Below are 18,209 nucleotides of genomic sequence, written 5' to 3' on the forward strand. Positions count from 1 at the left end.
AGCACAAGTTGCCCCATAAGCATTTGTTCTTCCAGCAGCGTGAAGGAGGCGAACGGGAGGACGTGCAGAGTGCGTCTACACCAGCAAGCGGTGAAGAAATCAAAACAACAGCGGCTGTCACCCATCAGGAGAGGAGGGAAAAATTACCAAACACACCAGCGAGCTTTCAGGGTCCCATTGATAGAGCAGCGCAGGTTGTTGTAGGCCATTTAAACTCATGCTATTCTCATGCATTTTCCCCCCCTTACCAAAAAAAAAAAAAAAAAAAAATTCAAAATAAAAGTCCATGAAATATTCCTGTTTTTGGAGAACGCTGCAGCAGCAAAGCGCGGCGTTGTCTGAGCACAACTGAGAGGGTCCAGTTCAGGGGGGAAACCCTTTTGACTCGAATTAAGGGGAGGCATACATGAGAAGAAGGAGAAAAAAAAGGGAAGGAGGAGGGCAGGGAAGAAAGTATTGGTGGTGCCAGACGCAGCGGCAGTAAGAAGCGTACGTACGTGCTTTATCTTAGCGGCTGAGTGTGTGACGTGATATTGCAGCCTGCTCCTGGAGCTCTGCAAGCACCAAGCAAAGCGCGTCTATTTCTCTCTCTGTTGTAACTCACTAGCCCCCAACATCTCACATCCACCCCACTACGGATCTTTTTTTTAACCTCCCTCTTTTTTTTTGCCTCTCCAGAGGGGGGGTTTGCGCGACTTGCCGGAGAAAACATATCAGTGGGAATAGAGACGTGGAGTCTGCCGAATTAATTTATGGTAATACTGTAAGAAATCGCTTCTCTTCTTTTCATCACTCCAAGAATTTCTTTCTCTCTCTGTGTGTGTGTCTCCTCTCTCTATCTCTCCGTCTCTCTGTCTCTCTTTCTCGGTGGCTGTCGTGTGTTGTTGCGCTCCGTTTTGATGGGAAAAACCCAGAAGAAGAAGAAGACGGGGGGGATATGAGCGGGCAGACCGGAGTGTAACGCATTTTATTTTCATCCATTGAACCATCTTGTTGCGCCGGACTTCTATTGTCGGGAATGGGGAGTATTGATTCACTGGAGGGCTGCAGAATTTATTTATAAAGGATGTGGTCAAGTATGTTGGAAAAATAGCCATAGCTTCCGCAGTGTAAGGTAAGAATATTATCCATATCTTCATCATTGCTGATATTGTTGCATGGGGCTGCTGAAGCTCATTTTCATATGTCATCCCTCAGTTAAAGTTTAGCCTCCCCCTGTTAAATATGTGTCCTGTCTATTCAACATGATGGCTTTTAAGCGTTCATCCGCTCACATTAGTCCAGGGGTGCTTAGCAGCTGATTTTTAAGAGCTGATCTCTCTCTTAAGAGGCAAAAATCACTTTAAAGCGCCGAGCGTCGAACTGACACTGCATGAGATGTAGCCCGTGTCTCTATATTCAGATGTCCTCTCGAGACGAGATTGCTCTTAGAAGCCCCGGCAATAAAAATCAGCGTCTCCTGACGACCGATTTCTCGTCTCCGGAATACTGATTTTGCGCGTATAGACCTTGGCCATGAATCATGCGGAATCATATGGATTTAAAAAGCTGTTTTCACTAAACACTGCTGCTGCAAATCCTTATGTAACTCACATATTATCCTAATGTGGTGTGACGGGGTTTATCATGACCAAAACAGAAAGAAGGGGGGAGAAGTTAGAGACATAAGTGTAAATTTATCTATTCTCTGGACTCTGGTATCTATAGCCTACTTGGGATTTCAACGCCCACACACACACATGCACACACAGTTCGAGACACACACACGCACACATGCACGTTCTGCTGTGACACTGCTCACAGCTGCATTGCCTGTAGGATTAAAGCAATCAGGACATCGCATTGCATTCTCTCCCTCTCCCTCTCTCCATCTCTCTCTTTGCACACAAACACACTTGGGCGCGCGCGTGCAAACACACACACACACACACACACACACACACACACACACACACACACCACACACAACACCACACCACACCACACACTGGCTCTTTATCAAATTGCATTGTCAAATATGTCAAGCCCTGAATTTCGGAGACATGCAGGTCGTGTGGTTGGACCGAAAGCGCGCAGAAGGAGAGGAGCCATGGTGACCAGGCAGACGCATAGAGAGATTTTTTTTTTGTCTTTTCAGTCTGAATTTTGTCTTCCTCATGTTATCTAACTGTCGTGCAAAGGAAGCAGTTTAAATCACGAAGAAAACAGCTTGATTTAGAAAAAAGAAAAGATTCCGGCTACTGCGTAAAATGAGCAGTTGCGTCCCACAGCTCGTGATGCCTGCACTCATACCTCTGTCACCGTTTGCCTTTTGGATGTCAGATATCCTAAACAGCTATATTTGAACACCTCCACGCATTGTGCCATACCAAATACGACCCAATTAATAACGTCTAAATGACTCACATTATTGCACCCACCACCACCACCCTCAAAATAAATAAATAAATAAATAATGACCGAAGCAACCACAAGGTGGCAATGTTTGCACAAAGTATAGTAATGAGGGAGGCAGGATGGAGATGCAAAAGACATGTTGCTGAGGTTAATGTGGCTTCTTTTTTTTCCTTTCTTTTTCCATTTTCCATGGTAGGACGTGATAAGAAATGTGTGAAGCGCATCAGTCAGACTTGATGGATGATCTCTATCATGTGTGATTGATGTGCGTGTCCTTTGCTTTAAAATTCCTTTGTGTAACCCTCTCCATCTCTCCTTGCAGGCCAAATGACATAGGATGAAGGCTGTTCGAAACCTGTTGATTTATATATTTTCCACCTATCTTCTGGTTATGTTTGGATTAACTGGTGCCCAAGATTATTGGTGTTCCACTCTGGTCAAGGGGGTCATTTATGGATCATATTCGGTGACTGAAATGTTTCCTAAGAACTATACAAACTGTACATGGACGCTGGAGAACCCAGACCCTACCAAATACAGCATCTACCTGAAGCTATACAAGCGAGACTTGAGCTGCTCTGAATATTCTTTGCTTGCTTATCAGTTTGATCATTACTCGCACGAAAAGATCAATGAGTTGCTGAAAGTCAACGAGTCTATAGTGTACCTGTGCGATTCGAAGAATATTTATGTATTTTTGCTGTATGACAAGAATTTCGTTCAACTACGGAGAGTTTTCCCTTATGATTATAACGGATTGACGCCACAGAAGCTGGAGGAGGAAGAGAAGTCTATTGTGGAGTTTTTGGTGTTGAATAAGGCGAGCCCTAGCCAGTTTGGGTGTCAAGTGCTTTGTACGTGGCTGGAAAACTGCCTGAAGTTAGAGAAAGGGACAGTGGAGACGTGTGGGATCGTGTACACAAAATGCACATGTCCTCAGCATTTAGGCGATGGAGAATCAGAGAGCATGCTCATGCTCAACAACGTGGTTTTACCTTTAAACCCACAAACGGAGGGTTGCTTGTCGCCCCAACTACAAGCTGGGCAGGTCTGCAATCTGAGTGCAGAAGTGAAACGGCCTCCTAAAGAAGGTGAGTATCCTGTCATCTTCCTCCTTAATGCTGAAATAGATGTAGACTTAATGGACTACTGTATGCATCGATGAGATAGTAATCATGTCAAATGTGCACGTCAAATCACTCCCTTCTCTGCCCTTATTGCATGTTTGAAGTGTGATGGCCCATGAAACAAAGAGCACACATAGATGTATAGACTGCAGTTGGCTCAGAAATGTGTCAACTTCGAGAACAAAGCTGCCAGAGGAGTTGGGTGTAGTAATGACCACAGCAGCACAAACCGAACCACCTACAGGGGGGGTCTTTCATTTGGTTGGACTGAATTCAAAATGCACTATCATTGCTGTGAATTTAAAATGGCTGTTTTTCTACACATCAGCACAGAGTTAAAATGGCTGCAAATCCAAAGATAATTTCTGTGTGTTATACATTTATGTCAGTCGTCATCCTCACAAAGACCAACAGCGCCCAATATGGACGCATCCTTTCAGATTTATTGGCATCCATGTCACATGGCACAACGGATGCAGCGGCGTCAGATTGGATCACACGCAATGCAACAATGCAGAGTTTGGTGCTTGGTCAAATCTGTAGCATCTAATAATTAAACAGTATTCCCAAGCTGCTCTGTTACACAGGGATGCTACTTGTGCAGTGTTGCCATAGAGCAATGCAACGTGTTTTCACTGAGTGTTGGAATTGAGCAATAATTAACATCTAGTCGAGAGTTTACAGGAAAAAAACGGTGTTATCAGCAGACCTGCTTGCAGTTGTAATTCGCACATGTGCCACAAGTGCCTACATAAACCACCTATACATCCACACACATTCACAGGTAGACAGCTGAATGAACATTTAACAGTAAGTGGTTACGATACGGTCATAATGATTCTGTTCATTAGTGTCACTGGGTGGCAGGGGGGAGTTTTTTTTGTTGTTAACGCACTTGTGTAGCACTTTGAATTACAAAGAGAGCCCTTCTTGACACATAGCTGCTTGCATTTTAACAGATAGCAGAGCAAAACCCCAGAGGAATATGCTGCATACTTCAGAGGTGAGGTGCGTTTACCGTGAGACATAAAGGAGGGGCATTCATCACGGCACACTGAACCAAAAATAATGAGTCAACCTTTAGATTTTGGGGGGTGGAGGGGGGAATAATGATAGCAGGAATGTTATGGAGCTATCTCCCTTGTGGCACTTACCAAAATAACAGTTGCTATAATAGCACCCTGGAGAACAGGTGGCAGTTTTCTAATCAAGAAGAACAGGTGAACATCGATTGCAGTAGTTCGGCTGTTTGGTTGACTCCTGCTGAGTGCCGCTACATCACATTTTTGAAACACTTTTTTTTCTATAAATAGTATAACTACTGTAGATACTACTCCGCCTAAGGTAGTTTTAATGCTTTTATAAGAGTTACTCTTGCAAATTTCCACATGATTTATTGAGTGGCTAGCCTCCATCAAGTCGGATGATAAACTCATTTGGAGTATCGTTCACCCACCCTTCTGCTAGAGCCCTCAAGCAATAATGCATACAGTTTCTGATTCAAACTACCATTACAACTCACCCTGCAGTCAGGCAGCATGTGCAGGAACATCACAAAGTATGACTCAGCTGTGTGTTTTTGTCAGATAATTTCATCATTTAGTGAATCTCATGTTCAAATTACAATTTACTCGGAAGTATTATGCTTATTTCCACTGAAAACTCTCTGCTCCAAAATAACATTTGACATTTTTCTATCAGCATGTTAATAACGGCTTAAGAGCAGAGCTTATTTTTTTTTTCCACTCAGAAGATTTTCCACAAGCTTCTATTTATAGGGCCGGTTGATGGGAGGTTTGAATAAATCCGTTTTCATCTGGATAACAGGGAGATCACCACTGGGTTTAAAAGAGCACTGTGTCTCCTGTGGCATCATGGTGACAGAGTGGGTGTTCCTGATGAAGAATAAAGCATTACAAACAGTCGACAAGGGCTCCATTTGATAAAATCGCTTGTCTTTGATCTTCTCAGTTCCTGGTAGAGGATGGCTTCAGAGCACATCAAAGAAAAGCAGGGCTGGAGGTTGTATACTCCAGCCATGCCACTGAAATGCCCCTCCAGTGTTTCACAGACTGAAGATAAGACCATTTTAAAGGTCACAGCTCTTAACTATTTAAGGTGATTATGCAGACAAAGGACAGACCTCATTCCTTGATATTGTGACATTTTGAAAAACAGCAGCGACACAATGAAATCCTAAACAGATGTACTACACGGGATGACTCATTTATGCAGTTTTATTTTTATCACATTCTCCCATTTTATGAATAAAAGTTGTAAAAGGAGGCAGCACAGTGGCGCAGTGGCACTCGCAGCAAGACAGATTTAATTCTTTGTCTGTTTTTTTTCCTTCTTTGTGTTCTGCGTTCACATGGGTTTCCTCCCACATCCCACACATGCAAGTCAAGTGGGCTGATGACTCTGAGCTGCCCAAAGGTGAATGAGTGACTGTCTGTGTTAGCTCTGTGATGCTCTGGTGATGTATCCTGGGTGTTTTCTTGCTTTTAATCCAATGAAAGGCTCCAGCTAGTGTGGATCTGAATTTTGGAGTGTAGAAAGCAATAAAATCTATAAGTAAAAGCTAGATAGAAAATGTTTTGCAGATTTTTGCAGGTTCTCCACACTGTCACAAATCTAAATCTCCCTGCTGCATTTATTTTTGAAAAGATGACTCCAGTGCATAAGGAGGCATTCAGTCGGCAGATAGAAACTACAGCCAGACATTTTAGGTTCTCACCCAGATATCTGCCCTCTCCCTGTCCAATCCTGACGCGTGTTTACTTGTATGGGAGCTTAAAGTCCTCAAATTCACAGTGCACTGTTCAAATCATCCACAAATTGCACTTGGCTCCAGGAAATAAACAACATCATGAGGCATTGTCTTGTTTTGTGGCTCAGCCTACTAGTCTGCCCTCGGCTATGGAAGAGTGTCTCTGTCTTTGTTTCGTTTGGTTGGAACTCACCACTTTTCAAGGATCAGGGTCAAGGTGTCTCTTTGTTTGAGAGGATTGTGTGTTGTAGCATGTTCACTGTTCATCAGGCCCCTGCCGGCCACGTTCCTGGACATAGGTTCATCACTATTATATAAGGACTGTCTAGCTCACCTTCCTGTTCACTGAAAAGCCTATTCTACAAAGTAGTTCCTTTAAAATGAAAAGGGCATTCTTTTTCTTTCATCCAAACATTATTTTGATTCTGTCAGACATTTCAGTTCATAACTGTGTCCATCTCTGGCTCCACTCCCCATTTCCATGTCACTGATTTAAAGGTAGTAGTGGGGGAAGATAAATGTGACAGTGGCAGGAAGATGCTTTTTGGAGATAAGGGTTTATAATTTGCTTCAAACTCGATTACGCAACAAAGAACTGAAGCTCATATGCATGTAAAATATTCAAATAAATATTTTATGAGTCCACAAAGTGGGCCTCTAAATTCATTGTTAGCACAAGAAGTAGGTTAGAAGTGAGTATGACATCGCAGATTTGAGTCCTGATCCTCCGTTTTTCAGAGAAAATTGTTCACACTAGAACACTGATTTGACTCTTAACATGCAATATGGAGAAATAAATCAATTCAATTTGATAAGGGTGATTAAAGTCAACCACCAAACTGACAAAGGAGGAAAGAATTAACATGTCATTACCACACATACCAAAGGATTTCATATTATCTAACATATCCACTTTAAGACTGAATGCAGATGCTTTTTTGTGCAGTTGCAGATGCTTATTAGATCATTGCGGTTCCTGACGACACAGAGCGTGTGCCATGTGGAAAATGGCAATAGGATTTTATTGGCAAATGAAATGTGTGTGAAGCGTTCTAATGCACTGTCACCCGCCAAAGTCCTGAGCACTGCAGCAGCTCAGCCTAGCTGCCTCACATAGTGAGGCCTTTTATTCACTTTGGATCTCAGTCAAGTCACTCAGTAGTCACACTGCATTATGCTCACCCCCATTGTTCAGTACACTTGGAGGCCATTTTAGTTCCAATTCAGTGAAGGAGAGAGCTCAGCTCAACAGCACAGAATCTGTTTGTTTAATCTTAGACATGCATTATTTGTCTTTAGCTATAGTAAATATCTGGAATAACCCACGTCCCAATTCCCCCTAAAATCCTGGGCTAAAACATTCCTGCTTTACCCTACTGTAAATATTCTTTTCATGTTCTGCTCTTTGATTTTTTAGATACAGCATTTTCTCCCTGGTTTTGTAGCTGTGTCTTTCTGTATTCAACCTCCTGTGTTGAGATGAAAATGCTAAAGAAAGTTGTTAAGAAATGACAAGGTCGACACAAAAAGCGTGATAGACTGTAGGACCCTGAGAATCTGCGTGAGTACCAGCCATTATTTTTGTCCATTAACTGCGCATTAAATTTTGTATTTAAAAAAAAAAGAAAAGAAAAAAAAAAGACAGTGCGGAGTGTCGAGCGATTAAGTTTTATGCTGTAATCAATTACACAGCTTTGGGTGGATTCCAGTCAGTTTTGTGAAACATAGAAAAAACTGCTAAAACAAGGTCAAAAATTTCACCAGTATCTGCAACACTGTGATTCTCAGGGAGAAGATAATGGAGTCTGGGAGTGAGTGAGTGAGCAGTTCTTTTCTCAGCATAGCTCAAAAATATACATTTATAAACTGTATATTCATCAAATGGCCCAAGTCGCTGTTTCTGGGTATAAAAATTCATGAGGCTCTGAGGTGACTCCTAAGTCATTTTACACAGTGATATAAAACCACAAAAACTGTTGCCATGTTTAAAGTTCTGCTTAAAACCACTCACACTGTCACACATGGATGCAAATGGGCTCTTTGGAACCACAAAAGTCTCTGTTTTTCAGCCATTACAAATTTATGATACAATAAAGTATAGGGTCCACCACGTCAGGATTGGCATGGTTTTTATTTTGCTCGGCAAGTTAAGGGATTAAAAAGATAAAACTTGTAGAGTTATGTGTGATACCAAATAGCACTTTCTGATAATTGCTTTAATAAAGGCCCTGAAAACCTATTTCCCCAAACAGCCTCTTACAGTAGAAGAAGAGATGGGGTCCGACATGAACAATAAAATGATCTGCCAAATTTCAATTAGTTTTGGTTATTCCACAGGGCTCAATTAGGAAAAAGTGATGTCACTTATTTCTGCGAACCAAACACAGTTCTCCAACACAGAATCAAAATATGTTATATGGATAAAAACAGGAGTCTTATCTCAGAGTTGAAGTATTTCATCATCTTTCTCAGTTAGCCTGCAAAAACATGTTTAGGTAACCAGTTCTCATTCCCCAAGTGTCAAATACAGCAGCCTGGTCAGTTGCCTTCGGCATCTGATTCTGATGTACAAGACACCCTTTGGTGTCCACATGAGTTCCTCAGTACCTGGTGTTCAGCTAAATCCAATGTTATCACATCCCCAGCAATGATGTACAGACATGTAAAGAGCAACAAGCAAGTCTGCATAGGGCAGGAGGGAGGGGTGGTGATAAGCTAAAGACTTTCAACCAGGAGACTGCCGTTTGTGTCCTATGTGAAACATTTAGTTTTTAAAATTACATTGGCTAAGTTAACGTTTTTCTTTTTTAGCCAAACCATCTTTTTTCTAAACCAAACCAAGTAGTTTTGTTGCCTTAATCTCAATCTCTTTATTTAGAAAAGACACTTTACATGTAACGAGTGGAAATTGACAAGCTGCCAACCCTTAGCATCCAAAAATGACGCTAGAGGGGTACCTAATGTGTCACTGTTTGAAGCGTAGGGACTGGGTAAACTGGCATATTTGATGAGTTGGGAGTGAGAATGTGTTGGTTTAGGACAGCTGGAATTAATGGAAATATTATTTTTGGTTTACATCTCAAAGGTCAAGTGTGTAGGATTTAGAGCCATCTGATGGTTAGGCTGCAGATTCTCCCACGTGCCAGGCATGTGGGGGAATCACCGTGGCTGACACAAAAACACAAAAGGTCCTATCCAGAGCTAGTTTTTGGTTTTGGTCCATTCCGGGCTACTGTGGAACAACATAGTAGACTTTGTGGGAGATGACCCTCTCTGACTGTACATAAAACCATCTGATTCTTTAGTAACAAACACACAATGATTCTTATCTTAATGAGATTATAAACTGTTGAAAACATAGTTATGAACTCTACATACCATTTCTACCAACAGATGCCTCTAAATCCTCCAGACTGTATCTTTAAAAGACTTTCATTTTATCACCAGTAATTTCGATCAAAGCTGTACTATTTCCAGTGGTACCAATTTAGCACATGTTGACAGTTGCTTTAAATAGGTTGGGCAAGCATAGATGTGAAAGTGATAAAGTATTGATGCAGAATGAATAGTTTATGTAGCACTTATAGGGCTCACAGTATAGCAACAGACAGATGACTAAAACTAGAAAGGATTCTTGCTATGTTGTTGAGTTTCAGCTGTAAAGCACCATTTTAAGTTTGAGTTAATTATGGTTTATCATCAGTCCTATCTGGCTATTTTCTTAATTTCTAATTGGAGCTACTGTACATCTGCACATTCACTGCAGGACCAGCCTTGATGGGAACAATGATAACCTGGCGGTGGGGCGGATGCAGATCAGCTGCGTATACTGTGGTTCATTTGACATGGATTTGTGATCTCAGTCTTGAGGCTCTGTTTCAGCAGCATGGCAATTGGAAGTCAGAGTGATAACTCTCCTCCATGCCCAGACTGTGTACTGCAAACCGCCTCAGAGTAAATTAAAGTCTTGTGTTGTCACAGCTGAACTGCAGACAGGATGCAATGAAATGTAGGAAGCCTGGAAGAAAACCTGGAATACAATTTAATAAAAAAATGTGGATATGATTTATGGTTTTCAGACATCTAGAGAGCATTACACAGTAAGAATTGATGGCTACATACCAAAAAGGACTACATGAATAAATTTAAAGTTAAAATATCCGGCGAATGCAAAAAAAAAGGATGTTGTAGCTCAAACTAGCGCAACATTAAAATACAGATTTTTGATGACTCATCTGAACCTGAAAAAGAATAAGTACATAAGTTTTATTTGCTAGATGTACTAAAAGTAACTCATAATTCATAAATATTGCCCCTGTGAGTGTTAAACATTTATCATTAGTTCATTATGCTGCATATTCATGTGTAAGTAGCATTTTATTGCTAATTTTGACTCATTATATCCTATCTGGTAGTTTGTTCTATATCAGTGCATCATATTTATAATCTTATTATATATTTTGTAAAATATTAATCTTAACATAATTATAGTTATTTAGTTATAGGTGTTTAATATATATAATAAATGTAATGGAGTAAAAAGGTGCCATATTTCTCCTGGAACTGTAATAAAGCACAAAATAACATGACATGGAAGTACTGCAAATAGGCCGAGTTAGGAACAACCACTTCAAATTAAGCACTTGAGCACAGTACTTGAGTAAATGTACTTACAGTTACTTAGTTATCACAGCAAAGTGCCTGTAAATTGGCCAGAAAGGCTCAAACCTGCATTTCTTTAATTAGTGCATCAACCCAAAGCCCATCTCCATCACTTCTGCAGTGTCATGGAGGGCGACAAGTCCACCTTTTTTATCTTTACAGCCTCAATAAATACAATTCTAATAAAATGAGCGAGTAGCAGTTGTTGCCCGTAACAGTGTCATATTACAGCAGAAATTGTAATCAGAGTAATGGGTTACGTAATGTAGGATCTAATTCTCTGATGTTAGGCAGCCACATCTCTGGTCCTCACATCTGTAGCGCGTCACCAGTAAAATCCTGCATAAGCAATGAGGAGACGTGCGCGTCTGATTTATTAGCCCGCGTATTCCACCTGTATGCATGTTTCTTGTTATGCATTCCAAACAGTGGTAGATTTGTGTGCCTGTATATCCGCGCCGCACCAGCTCCCACAACTGCTCATAAATTCTTCTTGAAATGCCACAGATTCTCCTGTTTAGCATTCAAGCTCTTATTCGACTCTTTCAGCTTTTCCCATTAAATAAAAATAACACGAAGCAGCAAATCTAAACCACCGCTGTGTTGTAGACGGTTAAAGTGTTGAACCGAGGCTGGGGTGATACACTGTTTGAGGGTTTAACATCATAAATGAAGAAAAGTCAAATAGTGGGTCAGTTTCTTATCTGCTAAATTTATTGTGCTTATGCTTCTTTCAGATTGAAAAAAAATCATGAAAATTCTGGTGACATTTTGTCAATGTCTAATAAATGATTCGCGACAAATAAGTGTTAGGTAAAGCTAAGTCTGTAACTTTATGTTACAGACTTTTTTTTTTCCGATGCAGAGAACGTATCCTACATCTCATCATGTAGCATACGGCAGCTGCATCTATTTGTGTGTGTGCATGGCTGAAGCTGATGCTGGCCTTTGTCAAAGGCTCCATACAGCATGCTACGAGTGCTGTTTCATGACAGCGACAGCGACACATACTTATTATGAAACATTTCCATTTGTAATTGCACGTCTTGCTTTGACATCACAGCATCCAGTCTCTATTTTGCAATTTATGAGTTAAAGATAAGTGGACCTTATAAATCAAAGGAGCAGACACCGTTGTGCTCTTGTTTCCCTTGACTTCAAAAAGGTTTCTATATGAATGCAAACATAACAAGCAATGAGTCTCTGTAGATGAAGAAGAGTGTCTCATCTTCTTATTATACAAATTAGATTTGTTCACTGCCATCATATGCATAATTCAGTAGTAACCATCATTTCTGATTTCCTGCCATAAAAAAAAAAGAAAATATTCCTGCAGTCTCATTCAGGGGAAGAGAAGGAACACCGTGAACTTGCTTCCATTATATCCAACAAGAAGCAAGTGTGAAATGAAGGTTTGGTATCTTTGCTTCACAGCAGAAAGGTGCAATTCAGCTCATTGTAAAAACAAAATTGGACAACTACAATTGCGATTCTCATGACAAATTCATTTGGAAAGCAAAATCCTTCAGAGTGGGCCTCAGCAACCGCGCTATTCATCCTTCTAAGAAAACATGAACAACATTCACATGAGTCTGTTACAGCTTTGCTCCACAGTTCTGAAGCGAGGGCGAGTCTTTGAAGCTCTTAGGGTGGATAAACACTGTCAGATGTCTTGAACATTACTTGTCACTTTTTAAATAGGCAAAAAAAAAAAAAAAAAAAATCATATTCTAACTTTTGTGTGGGCTGGCTTAATGTGGTAAATTTTTATCAAGCCCTTGTTGTGCGGTGCCAGAGATGTTAATGTAAATTATGCACTGCGTTCAGCCTCTCAGTTGCATGTTTCTGCATTTCAACCCAGTTAGTTTTGGCCTGTCACTGGATGGCTATTTCAGCCCACAGAGGAGAAGCATTTGCATAAACATCCACCCACAAAACCTGGCAAATGAGTCTGTCACTCAAAGACACTGTCTATGTGGTAAAGTGGAGGCAAAATCCATCTTTTTTCTCAAGGGGCTTCTGTAGCTGCTCTCACAGGCGGTCCCTCTGCAGTGTATGGCAAGTATCTTCGTGTAGCTGTAATGGATGCTGCCTTTAAACTTCCATGGTATACTATGATCTAGGGCAGCAAACACACTTATATAATCAGTGTCGCATAAGAATATCATTTATCACTTAGAACTTAGCATTTCAGATGCAGTAAGAATTTCAAAATCAAAGCTGTATTTTTCATTATAACAATAAGTGAGACCATAGCAGCTCCATACATTAGTGGAATTATATAAATATATAATACTACATCTATTAGATCTGAAGTGCTGACAACTGCTGTTTAAAGCATTTACTCTTGAATGCAGTTTAATGGTCAAGGGCATGAGCTAAAGGTGAATGCCACTCAATAATTCACAGCTGTCCTTTAATCTCACATTTTCCAATATAAAACTTAAAAACTTAAACCTAGTGCTGGAAATAAGGAAATCAAGATTGATTTTTCAGGATCAGGAGAATCCACATTACCATGGGCAGGGTGTCTTCTTGTTTGTGCTCATAGGATGCGCTAGTACTTCTCATAAAAGAGATGAGAGCAAAAAGACTGCGTTAGATGTAATGAGGATAAAAAAGGGGAATCATACAGTATGTGAGCTTCCTTTGTAACCGAGCCTTTACTTTGATGTGAAAACAGCACAAATGAAAATACCTGAGTCTGAATGTACCATGTTCTGTAGAAGATGTAAGATAGTAGAGTAAATAAAACATAAAGTACAATGGAACAAACAAGTACAATAAAAGCTGTTCGTCTCAATATGTTAGTGTTCAGGCAAAAACATGTTTTGTCTTAAGAACTGTGCACTATGCATATCGTATATCAAGCTTAAAGAAGTATTTCACTGCTGGAAATCTATGAAGGTATTGTATGAAAACTAGGCTATCTATGCAGTAGAAAGCTCCAAATATGTTTGAAGGCAGTGCTATACGACGAGAAAACAGAAGAAAAGGGCTGTGGCATTTGCTTTTGCTCAAGAGGTAGAAAAGCTACAAATACCAGAATGGACTGCGCCAAACTGGATCAATAAAAGCTCCTACTGGTGGTTGACATAATGCGAGCTTGCCAGTTTTCAAAAATCTCAAATTACAGTTAAATGGTAAGCTAAAATATGTTTTCTACAAACATCTGATACCAACATCTGAGAAAAAGACAACAAAGAAGAATTTTGGTTCATATTTGACAAGCTCTGCTTAGTTTTACAGATTGATGTCAATATTTTCAGCCTGTTTTTACAGCACAGAAAACAGTATGGGGCCCACTTTCTGTTCACATATTCTCACACTACAGCTTAACAGTACACTTAAATATCTTTCTGAAGACCAGCGCTGCTTTGTTTTACAGTTTTATCTCTAATTGTAATTCTCTATTTTACGCCTCTGTTGTTTTAACAATATAGGAAACAGTATGGGGCCCACTTTCTGTTCACAGAACTCTCATATTACAGCCAAACAGTGCACTAAAATATCTTTCTTAATGCATTTTATGTAACAAACAGACAATACAGTAACAGAATTTTGGTTTATATTTGATCAGCACTGCCTAGTTTTACTGTTTGATTAGAGTTTGCAAGACAAAGAGGGGCGGGGCTCTCTCTGGATCAGCTTCTATACCCTTTGTGTCCATGGTGGCGGGCATACGAAAATACAAGCAATCTGAAAATCTGAGATGGGAGGTGAACAGGAATATCTGGATGCTGGTAAAATGGAGGAAAGTTTACCACAGTGTATTTACACATACAACCTACATTGTTATGATACAAAGCTGATTGAAAAAGTATCCCTTTAACTATGATAAACACATAAAATAATAGCAGGTGTTTTTTGGTTCCACAGGACAAAACAACACAATTACAAATGCCTACATAATTCATAATTTCGAAGAAAGGGTCTTTCAAATGGCAGCACTAATGCTTTCCAGTTGCATGATGGGATATTTCAGTAATGGCCATCTCTAACTAACAGTTGACATTTTGTGTATGTTTCCATGGAGCATTGTGGGTATTCAGCTCCTCTCACTGTCAGGAGAAGTGTTATGTAACATAGAATGAGATTCAGAAATTATCACTCTGCAACACTGTGCCAGATTGTCAGCTTGCCTACAGCTCTCTGTCCTGCACGGCACACACAGAAACGATAAAGTGTTACATGCAATACTGAAGACAGGTGTTATTTTAATAATTGGCGAAACAGTGGCATCATAATTATATGGCTCTAAAAATTCTAAATCCATGCAACTTCCATTTGTGCTGTTATTAACTTTACGACCCTGAACAGATTAGCAGTTATAGAAAATAGGAGGGTGGGTGTTGTTCGCTCTTCTTATTGTTATTTGGCATATCCAAATGGAGTCAGAGTATTTCATCAAGTCTGGACACTTTATTTAAAAATCAGACTTAAACTACATCCACGGCTGTGATGAAAATCAGATCTGAGTAGAATTTCAGGGTACTGTGTGTGTGTGTGTGTATGTGTGTGTGTGTGTGTGCGTGTGTCACAGTCTGCCTGTTTAAGTCAGATTTCAAACTGTCCTTTAAACCACTGACAACCAACACCCAACACTGATGTCACATTCAGAGTATGGTTAGCCTGCCAATGTTGCTGCACATCTTAAACTCATCTGTCATTGATGCTGTCTGGTGCGGTGGCAGGGTTCTGCACCTCAACTAGATATTGCTGTGGCATGAAGAGAGGGGGAGAGGGACGCTTTATCTTGATTTCTCATCTGGCTTGGTGCATGCTGGTCTGACTCTGGTCTGGCACTTAACATACCTACACACTACTAAGCCCTTACTATAGCAACCACTGCAGATGGGTTAACAACGTCTGAGCATACAATTCCTAATCAATCACTCACAAACAGCAGTGTGGACAGTTAGGCCTGAAATTGGATCGGAGACACAAATGTGATTTTCTAGCCGTCTGGATATTGTCTTTTCACAAGATAGCTTGTATCCATTTTGCCTTTGCCGTTGCTGGAAATACCTTATTTGTGGAGACCGTTATCGTACCTACCAATACCATGACTACCCCATCCCATTTGTTAAGGTTTTGTCATGTTGAGGAATCTAAACGTCCTTGATTAGGCTCAAGGGAAGATTCTGCTCATGGGAGTCCACAGCCTTGCAAGCAGATGTGCTAAGGCTTTACATCAAATGTTAACATCAGCATGCTATCAGTGGCAATGGTAACATGCTTACGTTTAGCAGGTAATTTCATAAGGTCACCAATCTCGGAAGCCATCATCTGTCGGTCTAAAGATGATTACTCTCCGGCAATATTTCGGGGGTCCCGAAGTGGCCAACTGGTCAGGCTCTGAAATTACGTTATCTTCTGCCTACTGATTAGAGTAGGTGAATTTGCAGCTTACATCAACTGAAAAGGTTACAGTCTCTGGCTTCTTTTTGATATCTAGTGTCTGCAAAAAGTGTTGTACATTTCTGATCTGTCATTAGCGTAGTTCAGGCTGTTCTCACAAACTGTGTTTTCATACGAACGAACTAATGCACCCAAATTCATACACATCCAATGTATTTTGAAAGGCTGCTATCTTGTGATCAATGTGTTGATGGGAGTAAACAAGGAAGTAGTCCAGAACAATTTTGCACGGAGGCAGGTTGGGGTGGTGGATGGGTCCCAAAACCCAGACTTTCTCGAGGACTTTCCCCAGGATTTTCCCCAGGATTTTCCCCTCGACTTTCCCCTGGAGTCGCTTGTTTGAGTAAATCTTGAGTCTTTTTAAGCTACGTTCTTGCTTTATTTTTTTTCCTAAACCTAACCTCAGTAACTTTAACTGCCTAAATCTAACCTCCGTAACTTTATGTTAATTACGTAACTGTATGCTAAGGACGTATCGTTACTCCTGGGGCACTAATTCGTCATTGTACTCAACTCAACTCAACTTTATTTATAGAGCACCTTAAAAACAACCACAGCTGAAACAAAGTGCTGTAAAATAAAAAAATAAAAACATAAGACAAACAATAAAAACAATAAAACAGTAAAACAAGAGCAGAGTCTCATGCTGGGTTAAAAGCCAAGGAGTAAAAATGGATTTTAAGACTGGTTTTAAAAACGGACAGTGAGGGGGCCAGTCTAATGTGGACAGGTAAATCATTCCGCAATCTGGGAGCCGCTACAGAAAAGGCTCTATCCCCTCTGAGCTTCCGCTTAGACCTCGGTACATCCAGGAGCAGCTGGTCAGCTGACCTGAGGCACCGAGCAGGAGCGTAGGGATGAAGCAGCTCAGAGAGGTAAGGCAGGGCAAGACCATTTAAAGATTTAAAAACAAATAAAAGAATCTTAAAATGAATTCTAAAGTGCAAGGGCAGCCAGTGGAGGGAGGCCAGAATGGGCGTAATGTGTTCCCTCTTACGTGCTCCAGTTAGTAGCCGAGCAGTGGCGTTCTGAACCAACTGGAGACGTGCGAGGGAAGACTGGCTGACTCCAAAATAAAGTGCATTACAGTAATCCAGCCGGGACGTGATGAAGGCATGGATTACTATTTCAAAGTGCTTTTGTGCAAGAAAAGGTTTAACCTTTTCCAGCTGCCTACGAACCGTTCTATGAGGATACATTGTGTAGTTAGCTCGTTTACTATGTGAAATGAATGTCACTGTCACCCTGAATGTCCCACTGGACCCTGTTCAGGATCTCAAACTTTTTATGGAAAAATTGGAACAAATAGTCAAATATTCGTATTGAATGGCCAAATCTGATTCAACTGGCATAATTTTGATTTGGGTACAGCCTTAAAAGTAAAGCTAAATTGTCATCAGGAGATAGCTGATGGTTTTCTGAGACTGCAGTTCGGCCTCTTTTGCTCTCCACACAGAGTTAACCTGGTGATCCAATGTGATGGGTCAAAACTACTCGCACTACAAACAAAAACCAGAACGCTTCCAATATCAAAGTCTTGTCCCATCTCCTACAGATTCTGCATACCTATGCAGATACTTGTTAATAGAGATTTTAGGTCAGCGTCTTAGTTTTAGCCTTTTATGATGCAACGTTTGCCAATTTTAACTTGACACAAAGCAGAGCTGAGGCTGATGTGAATCAACTAAACAACAACCAAAGAATTTGGCAAACTGATATTTTCACCTGATCATGGTGGCAGATGAAAAGTCAGGGGGATCACTAAATCTATAACAATCCATCCTCTGGGGACCTGGAATATCTGTAGCAAATACCAAAGCAATCCATCCAAT

General features: G+C 40.6%; 1 protein-coding gene across 11 annotated transcripts in view; it reads left to right on the forward strand.

Annotated features, from left to right (window-relative positions):
• The first annotated feature begins 505 nt into the window (after nt 1-505).
• The window catches only part of adgrb3 (adhesion G protein-coupled receptor B3), a 137,293-nt gene continuing 119,589 nt past the window's right edge, over nt 506-18,209 (forward strand). For all 11 annotated transcript variants that reach the window (XM_049600753.1, XM_049600757.1, XM_049600759.1 and 8 more), the window contains exons 1-2: nt 506-1,114; nt 2,720-3,488. In XM_049600753.1, coding sequence (XP_049456710.1) covers nt 2,735-3,488 — 754 coding nt within the window. In that variant the 5' untranslated portion in view covers nt 506-1,114; nt 2,720-2,734. The remainder of the gene's footprint in view (nt 1,115-2,719; nt 3,489-18,209) is intronic.

The sequence above is a fragment of the Epinephelus fuscoguttatus genome, linkage group LG16, assembly GCF_011397635.1.
Source record: "Epinephelus fuscoguttatus linkage group LG16, E.fuscoguttatus.final_Chr_v1".
Taxonomy (NCBI): Eukaryota; Metazoa; Chordata; class Actinopteri; order Perciformes; family Serranidae; genus Epinephelus; species Epinephelus fuscoguttatus.